Genomic DNA, 22,360 nt, shown 5'->3' on the forward strand with positions numbered 1-22,360 from the left:
CCTGTGGGGTATGAGCCACATCAGGACCCTATCCCTCATCTCCAGTCTACCTGCAACAGACTTACCTTCCAGCTCACCTATCACTCAGCATCCCATCCACCAATAGTAATGCAGTAAGTTTTCCCTTCAGTGGGTATAAATGTTTCCCTAAGTCCAAGGAAGTGACCACTGAGTGTCCAACACCCTTGTGTTACTCTTGGACGTGGTAGGTAGCCTCAGTCATGGTTTTTATGGCTGACCTTCACCACACCCATCCCCCACCCTCAGAGCTGCAATCCTGCAGCTTCCTGGGCTGCTTGGGCTATTGAGACCCTTTCCTCCCACTTCCCCTTTCCACCTCCTCCTTGGACATGCCAGTAACCCCACAGCGTCTCTATTCCCTTGTAGCTCTCACGATACTGTGTAGTCCTGTTTCCTGTCCCTTTCCCTCGGATGAGACCTCATTCCTGAGCTCAGTTTTTCATCAACTCTGGCAAGCCATGGAGCCTCGTCGAAAGCTCTGGTACCAGGTGCCAAGTCTCCTCAGGCAGTTATCCCTAATCCTTGTTGAGTATGGTGAAGACCCCCTAAATAGCTTGGTATTCGTTGGGTCTTCTCTGAGTCCTAGAGACTTTCTTAACTACAGGAAACTGTGATCTTCCTCCTCCCCACTTTCATCCATGGGAACATTGTCATCTGTACCCTATCATTTCCCCTTGGGATGCCTCTTAGAAAACCTCCAGCCTCTCTATCTGCACCCAACCTGAAGGGCCCCAAAATGATTTGCTTTTGCAATCAAATTTGGCCTCAATATTCCTTATCTAAACTAATCCAAATTGTCACCTAATGGCACCGTAGATCCGAATATTACTCGGGATCTTTACAACTCCTGTGAGTGATCAGGGAAACGGAAAAAGATTCTGTATGTGCAAGCTTTCTCTTACCTCTGCTCTAAGCCCTCTCTCTGTTCTTCCTGCTCCCCCATCCAGCAGTTCCTTACTATGAAGCCCAAACTACTACTTTCAATCCAGCTAACTATCCCCCCACCTACGTGCCTCAACCCCCAGCTCCCTCTCTTCTCTGACCCTCCGGTTTCCCCTGCTCCCTCCCCAGTGACAGGCTGCCCGAACTGACTTTCCCGGTGCCCACTCTCAGTTCCTTGGCAGCCCTTAGTCCTCCCACTACTCACTCCTGCTCAGCCATGGGACCCCTATACCTCCCCTACCTGGCCTAACCCAGCCATGGTTCTCCCTTTGCAGGAAGTTGCTGGGGTGGGTGGCTTTATTAGGGTACATGTCCCCTCCTAGCCAAACAAACCTTCTCAAACAGAAAAGATATTGGGGTCTTATAAAGCTAATTCCTCCAGCTTTATTAAAGAATTTCAATATATTACCCAATTTGGCAACCCCACCTTTCATGACATTCACATGATTCTCACCAGCAACCTTCTCCCTGAGAAATGCAGGCAAGTCTAGGAACAGGTTAGGGCACATGCAGAGGAAATCCATCAAACTAACACTCCTCAGTCAGGCTGAGGTGGTCCCTAACTGGGATCATAAATGGAACTAAAATACCCCTGGGAGCATTCTAGCTAGGCATGTTCTATAACTTGCTTCTTGGCCAGTCTCCTTAGGGTACCTTTAAAGCAGTAAATTATGAAAAATTCCAAGAGGTCATCCACAACAACCATGAAAACCCATCTCAATTCCTAGACCCTTATAAAGGCTCTCTTACAAGATACCAATCTGGATCCTGAGACACACACCCCACCCCCCCAGATGGGAAACAACTCCTTAAGACTTACTTCTCACTTCTCCCAGAGTCTCCCTGACTTTAGGGTCAAATGTAAACACTTACAGAGGGAATCACTGACTCCACAAGCAGAAGTCATAGCTTGAAAACAGTGGGTTGCCAGCAGGTACTTATCACTCTAACACCTATATCAGTCTCACCACCTGGCCCCTTTGCTTGCTTTCTCTATGACCAAATTACAGATTATTGTCAACACTGGCCAGAGACTTATGGAGGCTGCCTTTATTAGTCTTGTAGGACATAGGAGGTGTATTCAAGAGGGTAATCTAACTTTTATGTGGAATGGGGGATGTTTTTATCTCTGAATAAAGGACCCCTAGCACTCCAAATAGAAAATGGATGTCACCAGTAAGCTTTACTACAGTACTTATCACCATCATCCATTAGGCATGATCAAAATACAAAGAATATAGGCCCCACTCTCCCAACATCTGGTATAGGAAAAATAGAAGATGTGATCCAACACCCATCAAAGGCTGTTACCTCCCTAATGTCTCCCCTCTTGGACAACACTGATCCCACCCTTTGTCCTCATGTTCACTCCATCTCTTTTTCAGACCTTAACCTCTGCATATTAGCTACTGAATAATACTCTGCTTCTCTGCTTTGGAAAATGCCAGTTATGTGTCCTCCTGGGTCAACCTCATGACCACCATTCAGGGCCTCACCCATTGGACCATTAATTAGACTCTTTCACTACTCATTAACTGCTCTGAGCCAAATATCACTACCAACCCTTATCTCTCCTTATTTCTCCCTCTGATAACACAGACTGCTTTAACTCCTCAGGGATACACTTCATGGGCACACTAATTCCTCAGGCTCAATAATACCTTGACCCTGAGCATTACCACCCAGCCACTATGTCCAAATATTCACAACACTTCAATCCTCTGTGGCAGTCAAGTTCACCTCTGCCGACGCACTGGGTGGTCCAGAACTTGTGCCCTGGTGTTCGTTTTCTAAGCATTAAGGGTGGTACCTGGAGAAGAATGCTTGCCAGTTCCCATGACTACAGAGTTTGCAGTGGCACACCATGATAAAGGATGGTTCAGGTCCCACCCCTTCTTGCAGCCCTGGGTATGATCGCTGGGATAGCTACTGGAACAGCAGGACTGACTACTTGCCTACCTGTGCTATCAGTTTTCCTCTCAGCTCATCCAGAACCTCCAAAGAGTGGCTCAGACCCTCCCCACCCTCCAGGGCCAAAGAGACTTGCTAGCCATTGTAGTGCTACAAAATCTGCAAGGATTAGATCTACTAACAGCAGAGAAGTGTGGCCTCTGCCTTTCCTCCGGAGGAATGTTGTTTCTATGTCAACCAATTGCATATAGTAAAAAACAAGACCTGAGAACTCCAGACAGATCTTCAAAAATGTAAGGAGCAGCTTGATGTCTCTGGCTACTGGATCATTGATGGTACAATATGGAATGGGAGTCTGCCTTTCTTAACTCATTTTCTTCTCCTTATCCTAATATTATTAATTGCATCCTGTTTAATAAGCCTCTCACCTATAGTTTCTTTTTTAAAAATAAATAACAACAGAAACCCTTTTTCTCTAGTCCACCTAAAATCTTAGCAAATCCTAGCTTAAAAATCATTCCCTCTGGGAAAATGTCCTTGATAAGCTCTAATATGACAGGTACTTAGAAACTATTTTTGCTTAAAAGGCATTGATTCTTCCCTTGAACCCACAAGATAACAAAAAGCAGGATGAAAGCCTGGTATGTCTGCCCTAATTTCCCGTCTTCCTGTCTGTCACCTTGAATCAGATCCCTGCTTGATTCTTAATTCTGCATAAACAGTTAACTATTCCAGGTTTGTGTGTACCACCTCACCTACCATATCGTTCTTCAAGGCTGAAAGTAAGGGCTTTGGCTCTGTCCTAAACCAGCTGCTTCACCTTGTATTTAAGAAACACCAAAGCCTGAACCCCCAAATCACGTCAAGCACCTATGATGGTGTGACTACCCCTTATAGATGATCCCATTATAGGAACCAGATTAGTCCCCTAAAGTAATAGGGACTTCCTCAGATTACCTCATAGAATAAAGCCAACTACACCTTAACCAGGGCTGGTTAATTATGCACAATTCTTGTGCCCTTGCCCTAATTATTTCTTTACTTAAACCTAAAGCTAATTTCAATACACTAAGTATGAACATAGAGTCCCTGGATCCCATTAGTTATTCATTTTCCCAATGTGCTGCCTCGCTCTTCTCTCTTTCTTTTTACCATCACATGCCTCATTAACAGGCATATTAGCACAGGTGATCCAGACCAGCCTGTACACATACATATGTATGTATATATGTATTTCTTGAACTCACGTTCAGCCTCTCCAACCAGGACCCCTCTAGAAGGTACAGTAAAGAGATGACATTCTGGCTGATTTGGGGAGAAGAAGCTATGTATGTGCCTTTCTCCAAAGAAAATGTAAGACATATTACATTCTGCAGCTGCAAAGGTACCTGGGAAATTTGAAAGGGAGAGGAAAAAAGAAAAAACCTTTGTGACTCTTACTTACTTCTGATAGTTTAAGATCATCATCAATGTTTGCAATATTTGTGGAAATCTAGGATCCAGGAGTAGAATAAAGACTGAAATTCTGTCTTTTGTCACAGTTCTAGCATGAAAAGAACCTGATATGGCTGAGCAGTACCTTTAATCCCAGCACTCTGGAGGCAGAGCCAGGCTGGTCTACAAAGCGAGATCCACAACAGGCACCAAAACTACACAGAGAAACCTTGTCACAAAAAAACAGAAAAAAAGAACCTGATGTGGCTAAGATACATTCCCTCTCCTAGAAGTCTAATGCTGTCAGGTCTAGGAGGATTAGAAGATCTCCTAGAGGCAGACATAAAACAACCGCTGTGAAGAACAAGCTATGAAAAACAGTCTTAAACAAATCTTCCAATTAGATGACAAACTGCACAAAAATAATTTAAGGGCAAAGAGTCCACATCTAATCATAATTCTACAAATACCTAGTAGTCCAAGCAGTATTTTTATAACGACAAGTTGGGTATTATAAGTTTTCATTCTAATCAAGTTATACTAAAGAGTTGTATAATAGAATTAACTATCTTTAACATCAATACTTAGATTTCAGTATCCATCAATATCCACCAGAATCTCTCTCTCTCTCTCATACACACACACACACACACACACACACACACACACACACACACACGCTACAAAAAGCTAAAAGCATTCAACAGCATTCTAATATAGTTTGCAAACTCAGAAAACATGAAAATTTCAAACTTTACAGGCATGTTAGAACAACAGGAATTTTTTTTTAACAGTACTATTATTATCAGTTACAGATGGTTGTGTCCCTATCCCACAGGGACAACCTCAGGGAACCTTAAATAAGAAATTCTTCTAGTAGGCCAGGAGAGAATGAGAACAGGAACAAAGAAAAAGGAAGGGAAAGAAAAAAAACTACAAAAGAGAAATAAAATCCTTCCAAATAGCCGAGTAGGAAGATACAACAAGTGTTTCCAAGCAAATCTAACACTAGCCAACTATATGAAATAAAACAGTGTTGACAAAAAGAAAATGAGAATTCTCACCTTCTCTGCTCAGCACAAGCAAAAGGAAGGCATCACCTGTCTTGAACACCCCAGAGAAAAGCACTTGAGGAACAGAAAAATATGCCTGCTGGAAGGAGCCACACAGAAGAGCTCAAAGGTTTCTAAAAAATGATCCAGGCATACAAGAGATTATTTTTTTCTGTGGACAAGAATGAAGTGTGTGTGTGTGTGTGTGTGTGTGTGTGTGTGTGTGTGTGTGTGTGTGTGTGTGTGTTAGCTGTTTATGTCTGGTAATGTAGACTTACTACTTCTGGTAGGAGTCTCCTGTTGAGTGGGATAGATGTGACAAAATTCTGTTGTGTCCTACTGCTTGGCCTTGAGTTTGCTATGTACTATAGGCTGGCATTTTACCTAGTCAGACTTCCAAATGCTGAGAGGATAGTCATAACCACCATCTCTTGCTTTGTTAAATGTATACACACACACACACACACACACACACACACACACACACACACACACGCACACAAAGCAATTCTATTTAAGAAGCAGTAAAATCCTATCAACCACATGCAGCCAAGTCAGATGTTCCCTAACTTTGGTGAAATGTTTAAAGGTTTGTTTATTTATTTGTGTATTTATTTATTTATTTATTTTTGGTTTAATACTTACACTGAGAAAGACTAATCATCTGTGATACCATATTGGGCTTGAGGGTTAGAAAAGAAAGCTAAAGACTGAGTGCAATAAAACCAAGTGCCAACACTCAACCAAGCATTCATTTAAGCCCTATGCAGAAGGCTGAATGAGGTTTTGGTAAACACACAGCTAGCCAAAAGGGAAAAACAAAGTTAGCAAACATGGTAAGACTCTAAAGTATCTTTCAGTGGGATGATCTCAATTTGAAGACAGCAAGAACCACTAATGCATTTAAATGGTTTCTGTGCCCTCATTTTACTTGTTTGGTCTTATATGTAAGTTCTTTTGAGACAGGATCTGATAAGAGAGCCTAAGCTAGCCTGGAACTCACTGTGCAACCCAGATGTGCCTCAGACAAATAATCTTCCCACATTAATTCCTTGAGGTGGGATTGCACCTGGCTCCACACATTTTAAGTATGGAAAAACACCCAAAGGTTATCTACATTTGAACCAATATTTTAGCATGAATGCTATACAAATCAAAACAACTTTGAGACTACATCTTACCCCAATCAGAATAGCAAAGACCAACAAAACAGGGGACAACAATGCTGGAGGGGACACTGGGAAAAGGGACCTCCTTCACTGTTCCCTCATTCACTGTTGACAGGCCTGCAAATTGGTGCAGTCACTATGGAAATCGTGTGGAGAATTCACAAAAAGCTAAAAATAAAACTACCATACGACCCACTTCTAACACTCCTTGGCAAACACCCAATGAACTCAACAGTCTACTCCAGGGATACATGTTCAGCCATATTCATTGCTACTCTAATGACAATGGTTAGGGAATGGAAACAATTCACATGTCCTTTAAGTAACAAATGGACGATGAAAAATGGCACATACCCACTATGGAATACCGTTTAGACATACAGAAAACTAAAATCATGAATTTTGCAGATAAATGGATGGAACTAGAAAAGGTCATATGGAGTGAGGTAATCCAGACCCAGAAAGACAAATGTGGCGTGCTCTTTCTCATCACAAGCTCCTAGTTACAGATCCTCAGCTGTGGGGACATATACTGGAGTAACTGCCAAAACCAGGAAAGTAAAGAGGGACCATTAGCAGAGTAAGGGTGTGAGGAAATGATGGAGAAAGGAATAACAAGATACAAGTGATTTAAACAGGGAAATGGGGGAAAATGGCTATCTAATTATGAAGGGGAAGAAAATACAGAAGAAAAAGATTAAATAACCATAAGGGTAAACTAACAGTAAGGATGTCTGAATAGTTATAAGGAAACATACTACAACTTACAACAACAACAAAAACAACTACAACCCTATATTTCTGTATATAAATATACATAAATACTTTAAATGAAATTTTCTCATCTGGACTGGCAATGTTCCCTCCAAGAGCCAAAGACCATCTAACAAAAACCCAAACATCAAGCATTTTTGACCAACCCTATTTTGAGTTGTTGGTAGAGTTGTTCAAGAAACTCCACAAATACTACAGGCTACTGTTTTTTATTGCTTTTGACCTTGGTTGCACCCCTAGAGGTAGAGGTAACCTCTAATGCTGAAGATACCGCACACTTCAAACACAGGTCCCAGAGGCCCTGAGCTGGAACTGACCTGAAAGCTCCCTCTCTGAAAACTAGCTTTCATGTTACCAGATGGCATCATGAAGCTTCCAAAGGAAGAAAGCAACTAATACTCCTACCTAGCTATGATGCCTATGAACCACAATAATTACCAGCATGGTCTGATAACACAAAAGGTGCAAGAGTGCCTTATGAAGGTACAGATACTTGGGCAATAACCAAAATCTCTCTAATTGAACTTAACGCCCAATCAAAAGGAGGGAAATCATGATTAGCCAACTACCCAAGGACAGTGAAGTCATGGATCTTGGAGGAGAAGCTACAACCACCACTTTATTAAGCAGCATAATGCCTAACTACATTTCAAATATTTGTCTTTGTATACACAAATAAGTATAGTTACCCTTCATAAAGGAAACTTCTATTCGCAACAGTTAGAGACCATTATAGAAAACCACAACTAATCAAAATGCAGAATTGCAGAGCCCAGTACCAATGAATACATCTACAAAACAACCCATCAAACCTAAAGATTAGGGAACATTGCAGAAGAGGGGGTGGAAAAAATTGTTAGAGCCAGAGGATCTGGGAGTCTGCTGTGAGGCTGTGTCTCCTAAAAATGTCAGAAGGTATACCCAGTAAAGTCTCACAAGCAAGACTGTCCAATCTTAAGGACAATAGATATGCCAAAGTGGACAGATCAAAGATTAAAAGGCCTCAACTCTACATAAAGAATTACAAGCAACTCTGAAATGGTGAGAGTGGGAAAAACAGTCTTCCCCAGGGAAGACTATATCAACTAGTTATCCAATAAAAGATGATCAGCAATGAAAACACATACAAAGAGCATTATACAGACTGAGTTGTATTTATGTATTTCAGATTCTATATGTATATAAATATATTACCTACATGTAACAATAATTGGTCAAAAAAGAGGGCATGGATTTGAAAGCAATCAAGGAGGAGTACATAGAAGGGTTTGGAATAAAGAAAGGGAGGGGTAAATAATATAAATATATTATAATCTCAAAACAAAAGAATTTTTTTAAAAAGCAGAAACACTATCATATCATTTAAATTTTGGTTATTAATTTGGCTTTTAGAAATAGCCTATACTTCATAACTTAGGTTGGCCTCAAACTAGTTCTCATGCCTCAGCCAACCCAGTTCTGATTATTGGCATATATTATCACACACTGCTTCAAAACAGATTATCTTGAAATAAGTTGTATGAAAAGATTAGTATCTTCAGAGAGAGAGGAAATAAGAACCACAAAATAAAATGTAATGTTACAAGAGTAAATATAAATAATTTTCAATAAAATATGGTATATTAGAAATTAATAAGTTAAAATGAAAATGATGAAAGTCAATCAAGAAAGTGTGTCAGAACAAAACAAGAAAACAAAGGGAAGAAAGTCATTAATAAAAACCAGAAAACAAGGAAAAAAAGGGAAGACAGCCATTAATAAAAACTGGAAAACAAGAAAACAAAGGGAAGATAGCCATTAATAAAAACTGGAAGATTTCCAAAATCAAGGACCCAGGTGTTGAGAGGAGAAAGGCCCACCCAGGTTCCAGCACAATGTGTCAAAATCTACCTACTTCACCATAAGGCTTCAGGAAATTGGATTTTATTCATTCTGTAAGTTTTCAGAGATAAAAACATCTCATAGGCCCCATACAGAAGCTCAGATGTCAGAAAAGTGTTTTTTGAAGATTTCTTTAACTTTTAATTATGTGCATGTGAGGGAAGAGATATACTCTACAGTCTTGGTGCTCATGGAGGCAGAGAGAGGTACTTGATCCCTTTGGTGACAGGCTTAAAGCTAGTTAACAGCACTTAATGTAGGTGTTGGAAATTGAACTTGGGTCTTACAAAAGAAGTATGAGCTCTTAACTACTGAGCCATCCTTCCAGACTGTTTTAATTTTAATTTTTTTAAGAGTATATCAGTCTCACAAACTAAAAAAAAATACATCTTTAAGTTTATACAAAGTGTATGCGTTTTACAGGAAAGGAAGGTAGTCTTTGTTTACATTGCTGTTAGCAGCATTTCTACATGATAGTATAAACAATGGATATTGCTCTACCACATTAAAATGCAAATAGTAGGCAAAATGTATTTGAAATAAAAGTTCTGTAGACCAGAGACAGCAGTTATGCTAATATATCAGAAGAAGGCTGTAGACATACATCATTGGTAAAGTACTAAGGCATGGGTTCTACCATCAGTACTGTAAAAACAAAGAAAATACATATTAAATATTAGTAGCATGAAGAATAGGAAGTGTGTGTGTGGAGAGAGAGAGAAAGAGAGAGAGAGAGCGATAGAAAGAGAGAGAGAAATCATATATTGCATACCCAAATGAAGCATGTTATCATAATGCTACACACAAAAAATTCAAGACATAGCAAAGTAGTAAGAATAAGCTATTTTTAAATCCATGAAAGTACATATAAAATAATAAATCATAAGAGACAAATTTCCCTTTGAGGGATGATCCATGCAAAAAGAGGGAGACTAAGTTCTGCTCCATTTATTTCAGTAACAAACTCACTGAATTATCTGGCTCTTTTCCCCATTACATACACTCTTTATAAATTGTAGTAAGCTCTGGACAATAGACAAGTTTAATGAAGGGAAAAGCTTTCTCTGAAAACATAAAACAAAGGAAAGATGACAGGAAGAGAGTAAGAAAAAGGGCAGAGGGTCAGAAACAGACTGCAGACCGGCCACCATCTCAAGAAGGTATGTTCTGGGACTACGAACCTCTGGCACATTCTATTCTCATTCGAAGTGCCATTTTTCCATGGGTAGGATCAAAACTTCACCTGTTCAGCAAGTGCTTAATATTAACAGATTGGTGTTAACTCTTTAAAGTTAGAAATGCAGAACAGTGTCTCAGTTGGTTTTTACTTACTCTTTGGAGCAAGCCCTACTTCTCTGAAGAGTGTTAAATTGTGAAGTTGGTAATGGTGTCAGTAATCCCAGTGGCTTTTATGGCACTATTGGTAGAAGTTCCTGTGGTGATATATTGTGTCCCCCAATATACTGTGCATCCTAATAAACTTATCTGGGGTCAGAGGACAGAACAGCCACTAGACAGACATAGAGGCCAGAAAATGGTGGCACACACTCCTTTAATCCTATCACTTGGGAGGCAGAGAACCACCTAGATCTCTGTAAATTCAAAGCCACACTGGAAACAACCAGGCATGGTGACTCACGCCTTTAATCCCAGGAAGTGATGGCAGAAAGCAGAAAGGTATATAAGGCGTGAAAACCAGGAACTAGAGCTGGTTAAGCTTTTAGGCTTTTGAGCAGCAGTTTAGCTGAGAGCCATTTGGATGAGGACTCAGAGGCGTCCAGTTCAAGGATACAGGATCAGCTGAGAAGTGGATGAGGCGAGGTCAACTGTAGTTTGTGTTCTGTCTCTCTGATCTTCCAGTATTCACCCCAATACCTGGCTCCCAGGTTCGATTTTATTAATAAGACCTTTTAATATTCGTGCTACAAGTTCCTTTTTAGTAGTAGTGAAAAAAAGAAGGAGAGGGGAAGGGAGAAAGGGAGAGACAGAGGGAGGGAGGGAAAGAAGGAGGGAGGGAGGGAAGGAGGAATGAATAAACTAAAAAGAAACATAAACATAACTAGTATATTAAAATATGCAAGTTCTTGCCACTATTTGGAAAAAGTGACATGCCGGTGCACTCACAATCCACATGCAGAACTGTTACCTGGCATGAACGAAATACTTTGTCAGTATCTTTCCAAAACAAGCCAAATTCCCTGAGTATGAATAAGACCGGTACTAAGCATCTGGTGATTAATTCTTTTGCAGTTCTTTAAATGGGATGAGTCAGATCTCCAGACCTTTAAGATAATTTTATTTTCATTAAATAGTATTTAACAGCCAACTAGTGCCATGGCAATTCCTGAAACACCACAAAGGCAAAATCCTTGACTATAAAGTATATTATGCTTCCCATTATTGAATACAACTCTCAACTTATGTAAAAAATACCATTGGTGACATTTCCATATAAAAGAGATTAGAAGTTCTAGTAAGCAGTGGGAAGAAAAGAGCAGAAAAGAGGTGGACAGGTCAGGAAAGTCACCTCCCTTTAAGAGCTAGGAGAAGCTCTTAGAAGAGGAACATGGTCTACAGTCCAGCAAGGAAGGGACCTGGCACACCCGGGAAATGTCCAAGAAACACTTGCTGAGTTAACCGGAAGGGAACTATGCCTATATCCATCCTCCAGGAGGCAAGCAAGCAAATTGCTAGTCCTCGTTGAAGTGCGCTCTGGTAGACAACCAAGGCGTAGCAGCGCTCCGGAAGCAGCAGGTCCTTACCTGCTGCTGGACTGGCACTTGCTGTACCACCTGTGTAGGCACTGCTGCTTGGCTAGCCACAGACGTCTGCAGAGTCACTGTCGACCCTGTGTCTGAACCCGTCTCTGAAGTCTGCATGATGGTCTCTGGAACAGAGGAAAACAGTTTACAATGCTTGCCTTGCAGCATGAGCTTCGCTGCATGTGTTCCTAGCATCAAAAACCGAGACTTCCAAACATCACACCACAGTAACTCAGGCATGCGATTAGTCATTCTGATCAGTGTATAACTAAATAAAGAGTAATAATATAATTATTAATAAAGTTAATAATGTTTACTTTTGTAAAAATCCTTATTAGTACCTCCTGATCTTCAATGAAAGAGGCAGAACTTAAATGAAAGTTATTGTCCTTGGACACAACTGTTATAAAATATTTCAATCCTGTAATGAACTATGATCTAAAATATTCCAGATATTCAAATCTCAGGACACAACCTAAAATAGATGACAATGTAATGTACCATACTTTCTAGACACTTTTCGAGGCTATTAGGATGACAATAAAGTAGCAGAATATAGAATAAACAATTTCTAAATTTAAAAGTTATTATTCAAACATTATATATACTGATATACTCTAAATTCAGACACAGGATCATGTTTTCTAATTTTCTTAGGCTTCCGCAGTGATATCTTCTTTTGCTACTTACAAATTCAATAAAAAATAAATGTGAATTTTCTGGTATGTGGCTAAAGGTAGGAGACACCATTTGATAGCCTATGGAAAGTAATACACTGCAGTTTAAACTAGTAGACAGCACAGCTGGCATTTATGTTCCTTAAGAAAATTAAATTCTCAAGTATTCAGTTCTTTGGAGGAGAAAATTAATTCTACTCAAAATCTTTGTCACAGTGTGACCAATCTAATTCTTTTCCACAGCTATCATCTTGTTCAGGTTTAGGAATGGACCTTGAAAAACAACAAATCTGTTCTTATTTGAGAAAGCAAAATCTATAGCCCAGACAGGTTAAGAAACATAGTCAACCTGGCAAGAGAAAAGCTGGGGCTGTGCTTTTCATTTTGACTGGAGTGATTTTCTCTATAGTTTTATAGTGGCATTTTTGTAGGTGATCTGTGAATTTTCTTATTGCTTTCTTGGTCAAAGTCCTAAAGCTACACAAATCTCATTAGATACAAAATCTAGAAATAACAACTGCCACCGGTTGTTCAAGAGATGTAAAGGGCTCTTCTGAGTGTTTTTCATAAATACATTTATTCATGAATAGATTATTCCACGAAACAACCTGGCTTTCACTTTTAATTGTGGGACCTTGGTTATACTGAAGAAGGAAGAGAGGGTGAAAGGTAAAGACTTCAGCTAAGGCATCGTTTACATAGATAGGCTAACATTCAGCTCGAGGATTTTCTGGATATATAGGAGACCAACTTGTAGAAAACTGTTGTGATTTTTAAAAGAAGCTGAAAAATCAAGATTTTATGTGAAATATTACAAATTGTGGCTCTTTTAAATGTAACAATCGTGTTAAATTGGGACAAGCATTATAACCATGGAGATGCCTAAGACTAAATGAGAATGATATCATTTACTATACAAAATTCTTGTTTGATTAGGGTGAGGGAAGACACTGATGCTCCAAATTTTAGGAGCCAAAGCTAGGCTACAGTGCAGTGAAAGAGTGCTTAATTATCCCTAGGTTAGATTCCAGCACTGGCCATCCCCTTCAAAATTACCTTTTTTCTTAAAAGAGAATACATAAATTAGGAGCCACATCTCTTCCTTTTATTTTTTTCTTCTATGACAAATAGGGAGAAAAGCAGCAATCCAAAAATGAAAGGAAAAACCTCTCAGGTCCTTTGATTTATTAAGTATACACAAAGTATTGATTACATTTTGTGTTATAACAAAGGAGCTAAATGTGTATGTAAGGCTTGTGGAAGGAACAAGGAATGGACCGTGCTGGATAGCATCTACTGTGAGGGTTTTCAGTCTCCCAGCTCCAGGGTAACCAGAAGACCTTGGCTAGATGGACAGATACAGAAGTCATATGTATCCAAGTAGTGCTACTCCTTACTCCACTCCATCAATAGAGTGTGGGTTCCCAAAGAGTGTGAATAGAGTGTGAAGTCTCCTGCACGAATACTCCCTCCTGTTTAGCACAGAGCTAGCTGGAACTTTACCAGGACTAGCTATGTGCCAATATTTTGCATTAACAAATAAAACTATAATGTTCTTCATTTTATAGGTGAGCAGTTTGAGCTTGGAGATGTCAAATCACTCACCATTTACACACTACCACATACATAGGAAACAGAAAAGAATGGTTTGATGTCAGAATAAAGTTCATGCTCTCAACTTGGCAGGATACGCCGAAAGCTCTGAGTTTAATAACACACAGTGCCCAGGTAAATATAATGAGAATAACACAAACTGGTAAAATTTTAGATGAGGAAACCATAAAGGAAGCAAAATATGTCAACTATTCAACAAGAGTAAACTACACAAGTGTGGAGAAATGATTGTTTTAAAATTCAAAACTAGAGAGTAGGAGAGAAGTTTCTATTTGGCCTCCAGCTCTGTCTATACTACATCAAAATTGGCATAAGGAGCCCAATCTAGTGCACCCAAGTATCAATCAAACCCCAGAGTACTTTCTGCTAATTCTAATTTCTGTTCATTTGACTAGCTTTTTAAAAAATGTATGAGATTTATGTGTATGAACACTTTGTATATATGTCTATATATACACCAAATATATGCCTGGTTCTCAAGAAGGTCCAAAGAGGATTTTGGATCCCCTGGAAATGCAGTTAAGGATGGTTGTGGGTGCTGGAAACATCCTCTACAAGAAATGCCAGCGCTCTCAAACCCTGAGCATTCTCTCTAGGCTTCTGACGAAATGGCTTCATTCGTCTCTAATTTCACTACCTCCATTAGTCCTGGAGAAAACTCTAACAGACTCATGACTTCTACAACCAGGCTTGAACGGCTCTAACTACAATTTGGTCTATCATTTACTAAGTCTTTTCCTGATGCTAGAAACCAGTCTAACTGTACTAACAATTGCTAGTTTAATTCTCAAAGGAAATCCATGATGCAGATGTTATCCTTATCTAACAAGAGTGGAAACTGAAACATGGATGAAGTTTAAGAATTGTTAAAAGCATGCAGCCAGAAAGAGGAAGAATCTAAATTCATTTTACATCTGTCTGGCTTGAAAATCCATGCGTATAGCCACTGGGTGTACTGTGATGCAGACTCGTGACAGTTTAGTTTCCAAACAAAAAGCTGGACACTGGGAGTCAGAACAGTAATTTGAGGTTCATAATGTTTTCTTAATGTACATTTCCAGCAATCATGGAGACAGATCCATTCCACCACTGTCCCTACAGATATGAAAGTATTTTCTCTACTGAAGCAATAATTCCCAACTAATAAATATTTTTCCAGAACTACTTTATATTCACTAACTCTATAGACCTAATCTTAATGCAGAACAATGACAATATAAAACATATTGAGAGAGTATAATCCTCTTATCAAAGTTTGTTAAATAGATTATTTTAACCTACTGACACACTAAAACTCTTCTGGGGAATGCCCAACATTTGTGCAAAGTGAAGTTCGTCCCAGGAGGGCAGTGTCCAGAGCCTACTACCTTAGGGAGCTGAACAAATTTAGGTGCTTATAACATATTCTCATTGACCAGCAGAAGTTTCTGAGGCTTTGTTTATGTCTAGGGGTAATTTGGTTGTTTTGTCCCTTCAGTGCCTGTTAAGTGATATTTGTTTATCAATCACAAGTGTAGTCACAGTAATCTATTTTGATAAGCTACATAACCCCCTGCAGTTTGCCTCTGATGTGGCCCAAATGTAAATGAATTGTATATTCTTACAGGAGAGACTGCACAATTTCCGTCTAGTCATCCTTGCTTAATGTGGCTGTCAGGTGTGTCATGAGCAACAGATGCTTGTTTGACAAAGGACCTTTTTATTCTGGCTAATTAAGCAGTTGGACACACCCGCCTGCTAAGGGTTCTGCTTTGTACAGCCAGCTCTGGATGAGTCATGAGAATCCAAGGCTAAATAGGCCACATTTTGAAAGAAGGCTAATTAGCCCCTAGGAGGAGGAGAAGACTATTGCAAAACCCAGCTGCTGAATGCAACAAATTAGCATTTCTTCAACCTGATGGGCAAACCTAGGCAAATAAAGTGTGTTTGGAACAAACATGCCTTCTTGCAAGTTTCAAAGCATTTAAATGTTCTATAGGGGACTTCCTGAAAATTATTTAACACACTCAAACTCTCAGTTGGATTCCTTTTATCACATACAATGTACATGCCAAATTAATTGGTTTAATAATCTGACCTAGTCAATCACTTATCAAACAGAACTTTATAAGCTTATAACTGGCTGGGTCCACCTGATGCTTGCTGGGGTCTTCCATCCCGAAATACTTTCTTTCCCACAAAGAAGCCTGAGATGTCTCATTCTCATTCCATTAAACCGAGTTTTAGTTTTCTGAGTGAAGAATGTGATAAAGATCTACAGTTTTTCAAACTGCTTCTTCTTTTACCTTATCATAGAAAGACCAAGATGCTAATTCCACTTCCTGCTTAAACCAAATTAACCAAAATTATTATGTTACTTTATGATCAAAATAAATTATATCTAACTATGGCTATACTCAATATAAATGATAAGAATTTTAGAAGCCTGATTCAACATAAGATCATAGGAATGCTATTTCATAATTTTAAATTATTATTTTTAAACTAGAGAACAAGTAATTTGACATTAATATATTTTTATATGAAGAAAGAACCAAAACTATTATAAAGGTTCTGAAACAAAAAAATTTCATTACTAATACTCAAGTTCAGTTAAACCTCCATTAACTCCTCCATTAACTAAAATTATGGGTATAATGGGGCTGGAGAAATTACTCAGTGGTTAAGAATATTTAGTCCTCTTTCAGAGGACCAGACTTTGGTTCCCAGCACCCACATTGTTGAGTTCACAATTCCCTTTAACTCCAGCTCCAAGGGATCCATCAACACCTTTTTCTGCCCTACCACCCACTGCACACAGAGAGGGAGAGATGGAGAGACATACAGGCAGAGAGAGAGGGGGAGGGACGGAGGGAGGGAGACAGACAGAGAGACAGGGGTGGGCAGAAGAGATACACTTGAATAAAAATTAAAAATTTAAAAACATAAAATTAGGGAATTAAAGTGAGCATTGCTTTTACAGAAAAATATTGTTAACATTTACATTCCTGAACAGAAAATGAGTGTGAATATCTACATTGATTACTCTGGAGTCGGCTACTAAAAGATTATTTCAACTTTTAATTTTCAAAAAGGCTTAGTACAAAATAATAGGAATATCTGAACTGGTCTATGTATACACATTTAATATACATTAAATAATCACATAATTTTTTAAACCTTAACAAAATATACTGAGCATATTATTTTACCTACACAGACAAAACAAAAGACTTAATTTTTCACTTCTCTACACAAGAAAAAAGTAACTGGAGAAACTATCTACTGCAGCCATAGCCAAAACCTTCTCTTTTAAAAAAACATATTTCTAGGGAAAGTTTATACACTACAAAATGCAATCTTATCACATCAACAGATAATGTAATTGAGGGATATAAGAAGAAAATTCATTGACTTTCTATATGACGAGAGCCCTGTTTCTTTATTTAAGTTTCATGGTGTGATTCTTAGGAATATGTACAGTAAATCTTTTCTGCTAATTTCATCCTCAGAAAAGATGAAGGAATGATAATAGTGTAGACTGATCTGTAGTCAGATTTCTGTGATAATCAATGACAGTGATTAATGCTGGAGATGATTAATCAGCACACTTGTAGCATACAACAGGTTGCCGGGGTAACTTTTTTTCACTTTTCAACAAAAGCTTTCATTTACCCAATTCTTCCTATGACTCAGAATAGATTATAAAAGATTGTTTCTTCTTCCGAACTGAAATACAAAAATAAATAAATAAATAAAAATAAAAAAACACCCATCTCTTAACAGTTTTTATCTTAAAGGACTAAGAAGTAACATGAAACCATCCATTAACACTAAATTGCAGTGATGAAATGATATGAAAATCATTTTGCCATTTGTTTTGCTCCTGTTTATCAAGAGAAGCCCTCATCAGGCAGAGGTGCCATTCCAGCTTTTCCTCTCACTTGTATTCACGAATTAATAGTCAGATCAGCCTTGTCTAAACGACAGAGGCCAAATAACAACACAAAAATACAGTGTCCAGCTAACAGTGTGGGGACAGGGGGAGGAAAGCTGGAAACCAAATAAACAAACTCCCCAAGGATGCCAACTCTATTCTTGTCTCTGGAAAGAAAATATCATAATATACAGAGATTCCTACAAAAATTTATGAGACAAAGTAATATATTTTCCCTATTGATCAGCCCAATCTTCAGAATAACCTGAATCCATCAAATTGATAATAACTCTGACAATTCAAAAGAAAATGAACACTGATTATTTTACCACAAATTCATTGTCACTATTAATTCAGATATTAGGACAAGTTGCTATGTTTGTCACTAATGGCACAAGTGATTTGTATATATTTAATTCTAATTCCGTTCATGAAATACATATTCCTAGTTACAGAACAGGGAAATCAATTCTAAAAAGTTTAAATAAGTTTAATTATTTAATGATTATTACTAGCACAGAACTATTAACAAATAGGATTCAAGTAAAAGGCTATCTCAATTTGATAATAATGGCCAGTCAAAATTTGGGGCCCTAAAAGAAAGAACCACAGATTTGAGCACATAAACATAGCACAAAATTGAATATGTATCATGTTTCATGGACACAATCAAAACAGTGTTTTATAATTTCTCTAAGGCTTTAACGTTTGTATTTAAGAAAGCACATCAGGGCTGTCCAGGGACCCTAGAACAATATAGGCTGTTGCCATTTCTCTAAGTTGTCCCCCCACCCAGAATTTAAAATATGTCTGAATTGCTGAAGACACTACACATTTTGGTCACAGGATTTGGCAAAACCAAGGTGCTACTAAACTGGAAGCTTCCCCTCTGTTGGCCAGATTTCATAGTTCTAGAAGGTACTATGCTGGCTATTCTAAGAGAAAAATCATTAGCACTCCACCTAGCTGTGAACCCCAGAAGTTACAGTAAGTAATAGTGAGGAGAGATATGCCCAAGGGGGAAAAGTAGAAGGAATGCTACAGGGTTGACCAACACTTTCCTGTAGAGACCCACTCTACAGGAGAAACATGCATGCCTGGTACTGTCGATTTGGCCCACTTGTCTGTGACCCGAAAGGGTGATCTACTAAAATTATGTTCAATGGACATAGTGTAAAACTGCCATTTAAATTCCTATCTCTATACCCAGAGATTTAGAAAGTATCAGACCTCACCAGAGATGCTTCTTTGTGCAATGGATTACAGTCAACACAAAAACACACAACAGAGTGCAAACACTAAGTGTCTTTGGAATACTCAGCTATAACTGTGACTATCACATTACTTCCCCAAAAGATGAGGGGCCATGGTAGAAGGAGGTGATCCATGGGTTAGGGATAACCAGAGCAAAACAGGGTCTTCTTGACATGACAGGAATGTTGCACTCATGAACTCACAGTTGTATGGACACCTGCAGAGGACATGTATACAATCAAGGCAGTCAACATTCCACTTTGGTGGTGGGGTTTATATTTCTTTCTGTGAAGCCAAGGAGCTACTGACAGTTGAAGGCTGCTGAGGGAAAGAACATCAGCTTTATGTGCATATATGGCTCACAGGAGGCTGACAATGTTCCAGCAAAGGGCCCACACCCATGAGTAGATGGGCTGCACAAATACACTGAGTGGTTAATTTTTTTTTCATGTTTAATTGTATACATTTTATTTTAAATATAAATGCCCTTAAATAGACATTTGGACATTATAATTTAATAAGTTTAATTATTTTGATAGTTTTCTAAAAGAACACTTATGATCAGCACTCTGAATCTGGACTAACTGAATCAGTACTGAGTTTTATCTTTTGGAGAGTCCTCCAAACAGGGCTCTGCTCTATGATGTAAGCTTTGGTGGTTATCATTCTATAGCAGATGCTGTCTATGGTTGGTTTGGAGGTAGTCTTAGCAATAGTGCACATAAGGTCAACAGCATTTACTGTGTTGTGTACAGGAAGTATTCGTAAGTTACTGCCCAAGAATCTCTGCTGAATCCTGAACATGAGATTCCATTCTTCAGGCCCATGGAGTGGGGCAAACAGAACCAAAAAACTATTCTGGTGAATGCTAATGAACTTGTCAATTTTGGTTAGAAATATTTCCTCAGCTGACATCAGACATTCTTTAGCATCCATCAATAAAAATGCAGCTCCTTAAGAGATGAGCTGATAATAATGGTGGTTGTCCATTTTATTCTTTCCCTTCCTCCACTTGCATCCATGGTATGCCGTTGGAGGAGCCCAGATTCCAACTGTGCCACAATCTGAGGGCTGGGTCCGCTCCTCTCCTCCAGGGCGCCCGGGCCACCCCAGCCGCGGGGCATCAAGTGGTTAATTTTTAAAAAGAAAGAAAACAAAAAAAAGGATTGACATTAGGAGGGGTAGGCAGCAGATCTTGGAGAATTTAGAGTTTGGGGAACAGCAAATATGATCTAAATACAGTGCAAAAACTAAAAATATTTTTAAAAATATATAATCTTTAAAACTTTGTTTAAAAATACTAGTCTGAATTTTGAGGGGGGGTGCATCTTGGGTTTTATACTGAGTAACTGTTGATCCCTTACACTTGCATTAATCAATGACAGGAAGGAAAGAAACTGAGCAGCTCAACTGTCAAAAAACAAAAGTTCTAACATCCCAGTAATAGATTATTGAGGCGGGTAAGGCCGAACGAAGCACTGGGCCACGCCTTAAGCAAACAATGAGCTGTGACACACACAACAAGCGCTCTGGCCACAGGAAACCTGACCCATAAGGCCCAAACCAAAAAATGATGACATGCAACCCAGAGCCAACCAAGAAACACCACGGCAGCTAGAAGCAAAAGCCCACGAACAGCCCCACATATATACCCCAGCCTTTTGTTTAATAAACAAGCTTGCTTGCAACCTCCTGGACTCCATGTCACTGCCTCAGTGTCTTCCCACCCACTCCTCCTGGGTATCAGGGCCAGCGAGAACCCAGCCACAGTGCCAGCAACAGATTATGACAGAGATATATAAAAGATAACAGACAGACACAGCACCATAAGCATAAATATCAGTTTCCCAATTTGTAGATAATCACATAATGCAGTTTTTTCAGATACACAATGACATGCTTAAGGAAAACTTCTTGAGGCATATACTATAAATGTTCATGGTAGAAGGCAATGTTATTCGAACTTCCAAGAGACCAATGAATATACTTGGAGTAGTTTCAAGCTTGACCTAGAATTGCTGGTGAAAGCAACATGAGTTGAGCATGGGATGGTAGCACATGTCTAAACCCAATGTCTGAGAGGTTGAGGCAAGAAACTCAGGTGTTTAAGGTCATCCTTACCTCTACAGAGTGAGTTCTAGGTCACCTAGACTACAGGAGACACATGTCTCCAAACAAAAAGGAACATAGATCAACCTGGTAGACTCAGTCCAGGCAGGTCCAGTCCCCTCCTTCCAGACTGAGCCAAGCGTCCCTGTCTGGGGGCGGGGGGGCTTTGCCCTGGAGGAGGTGGGAATATGGGGTGGACTGGGAGGAAGGGGAGGGGGGCAGGAGTGGGGAGAACAAGGGAATCTGTGGCTGATATGTAGAACTAAATGGTATTGTAAAATAAAAGGAAAAAATAAAATAAAAAAATTAAAAAAAAATTTTTTTAAAAAGGAGCATAGACCCTAGAAACCTACCTCAACATGGACCAATGAACCTACCTCAGTATGGAACAATGAACTCACTTTAGAATGAACAATGAACCCATCTCAACATGGAACAATGTAAAACAGTCTTCCATAAATTCTGTAATCCAACATAGCTTTTCACATCAGGAAAATACCTATTAATTTAGTAATTCTGATCTGTTCAGTTTCTGGCCAATAGTTCTACCTCTGTATTTTTTATTGCTAAGTAAATCAAATCTCTCCAACACTTCTTAAGAAGTACTCTAGATGCTTTTAATAAACTATGCTATTTTTTTTTTAAATATTGCCAGATGCCAGCATAGTGGAGTATGCCTGCAATCTGAGGACCTGGCTAAGACAGGAGAACCTCAAATTTCGGGCCAGTTAGAGCTACATAGTATATAACACACCAACCTGAGACCGTATCTCAAAACATAATCTCTGAAGAGAATCTCTAGATTCACTCTTGCAAGTTGCATAATCATTACCATTTTGTACTG

At 39.1% G+C, this 22,360-nt stretch overlaps 1 protein-coding gene and 1 pseudogene across 8 annotated transcripts in view; both read right to left on the minus strand.

Annotated features, from left to right (window-relative positions):
* The window catches only part of Rfx3 (regulatory factor X3), a 266,547-nt gene that overhangs the window by 134,495 nt on the left and 109,692 nt on the right, over window positions 1–22,360 (minus strand). For all 8 annotated transcript variants that reach the window (XM_037205516.1, XM_037205509.1, XM_037205501.1 and 5 more), the window contains one exon: window positions 11,947–12,071. In XM_037205516.1, coding sequence (XP_037061411.1) covers window positions 11,947–12,063 — 117 coding nt within the window. In that variant the 5' untranslated portion in view covers window positions 12,064–12,071. The remainder of the gene's footprint in view (window positions 1–11,946; window positions 12,072–22,360) is intronic.
* On the minus strand, window positions 17,104–21,642 carry LOC114710285 (annotated as a pseudogene).

The sequence above is a fragment of the Peromyscus leucopus genome, chromosome 1, assembly GCF_004664715.2.
Source record: "Peromyscus leucopus breed LL Stock chromosome 1, UCI_PerLeu_2.1, whole genome shotgun sequence".
NCBI lineage: Eukaryota > Metazoa > Chordata > Mammalia > Rodentia > Cricetidae > Peromyscus > Peromyscus leucopus.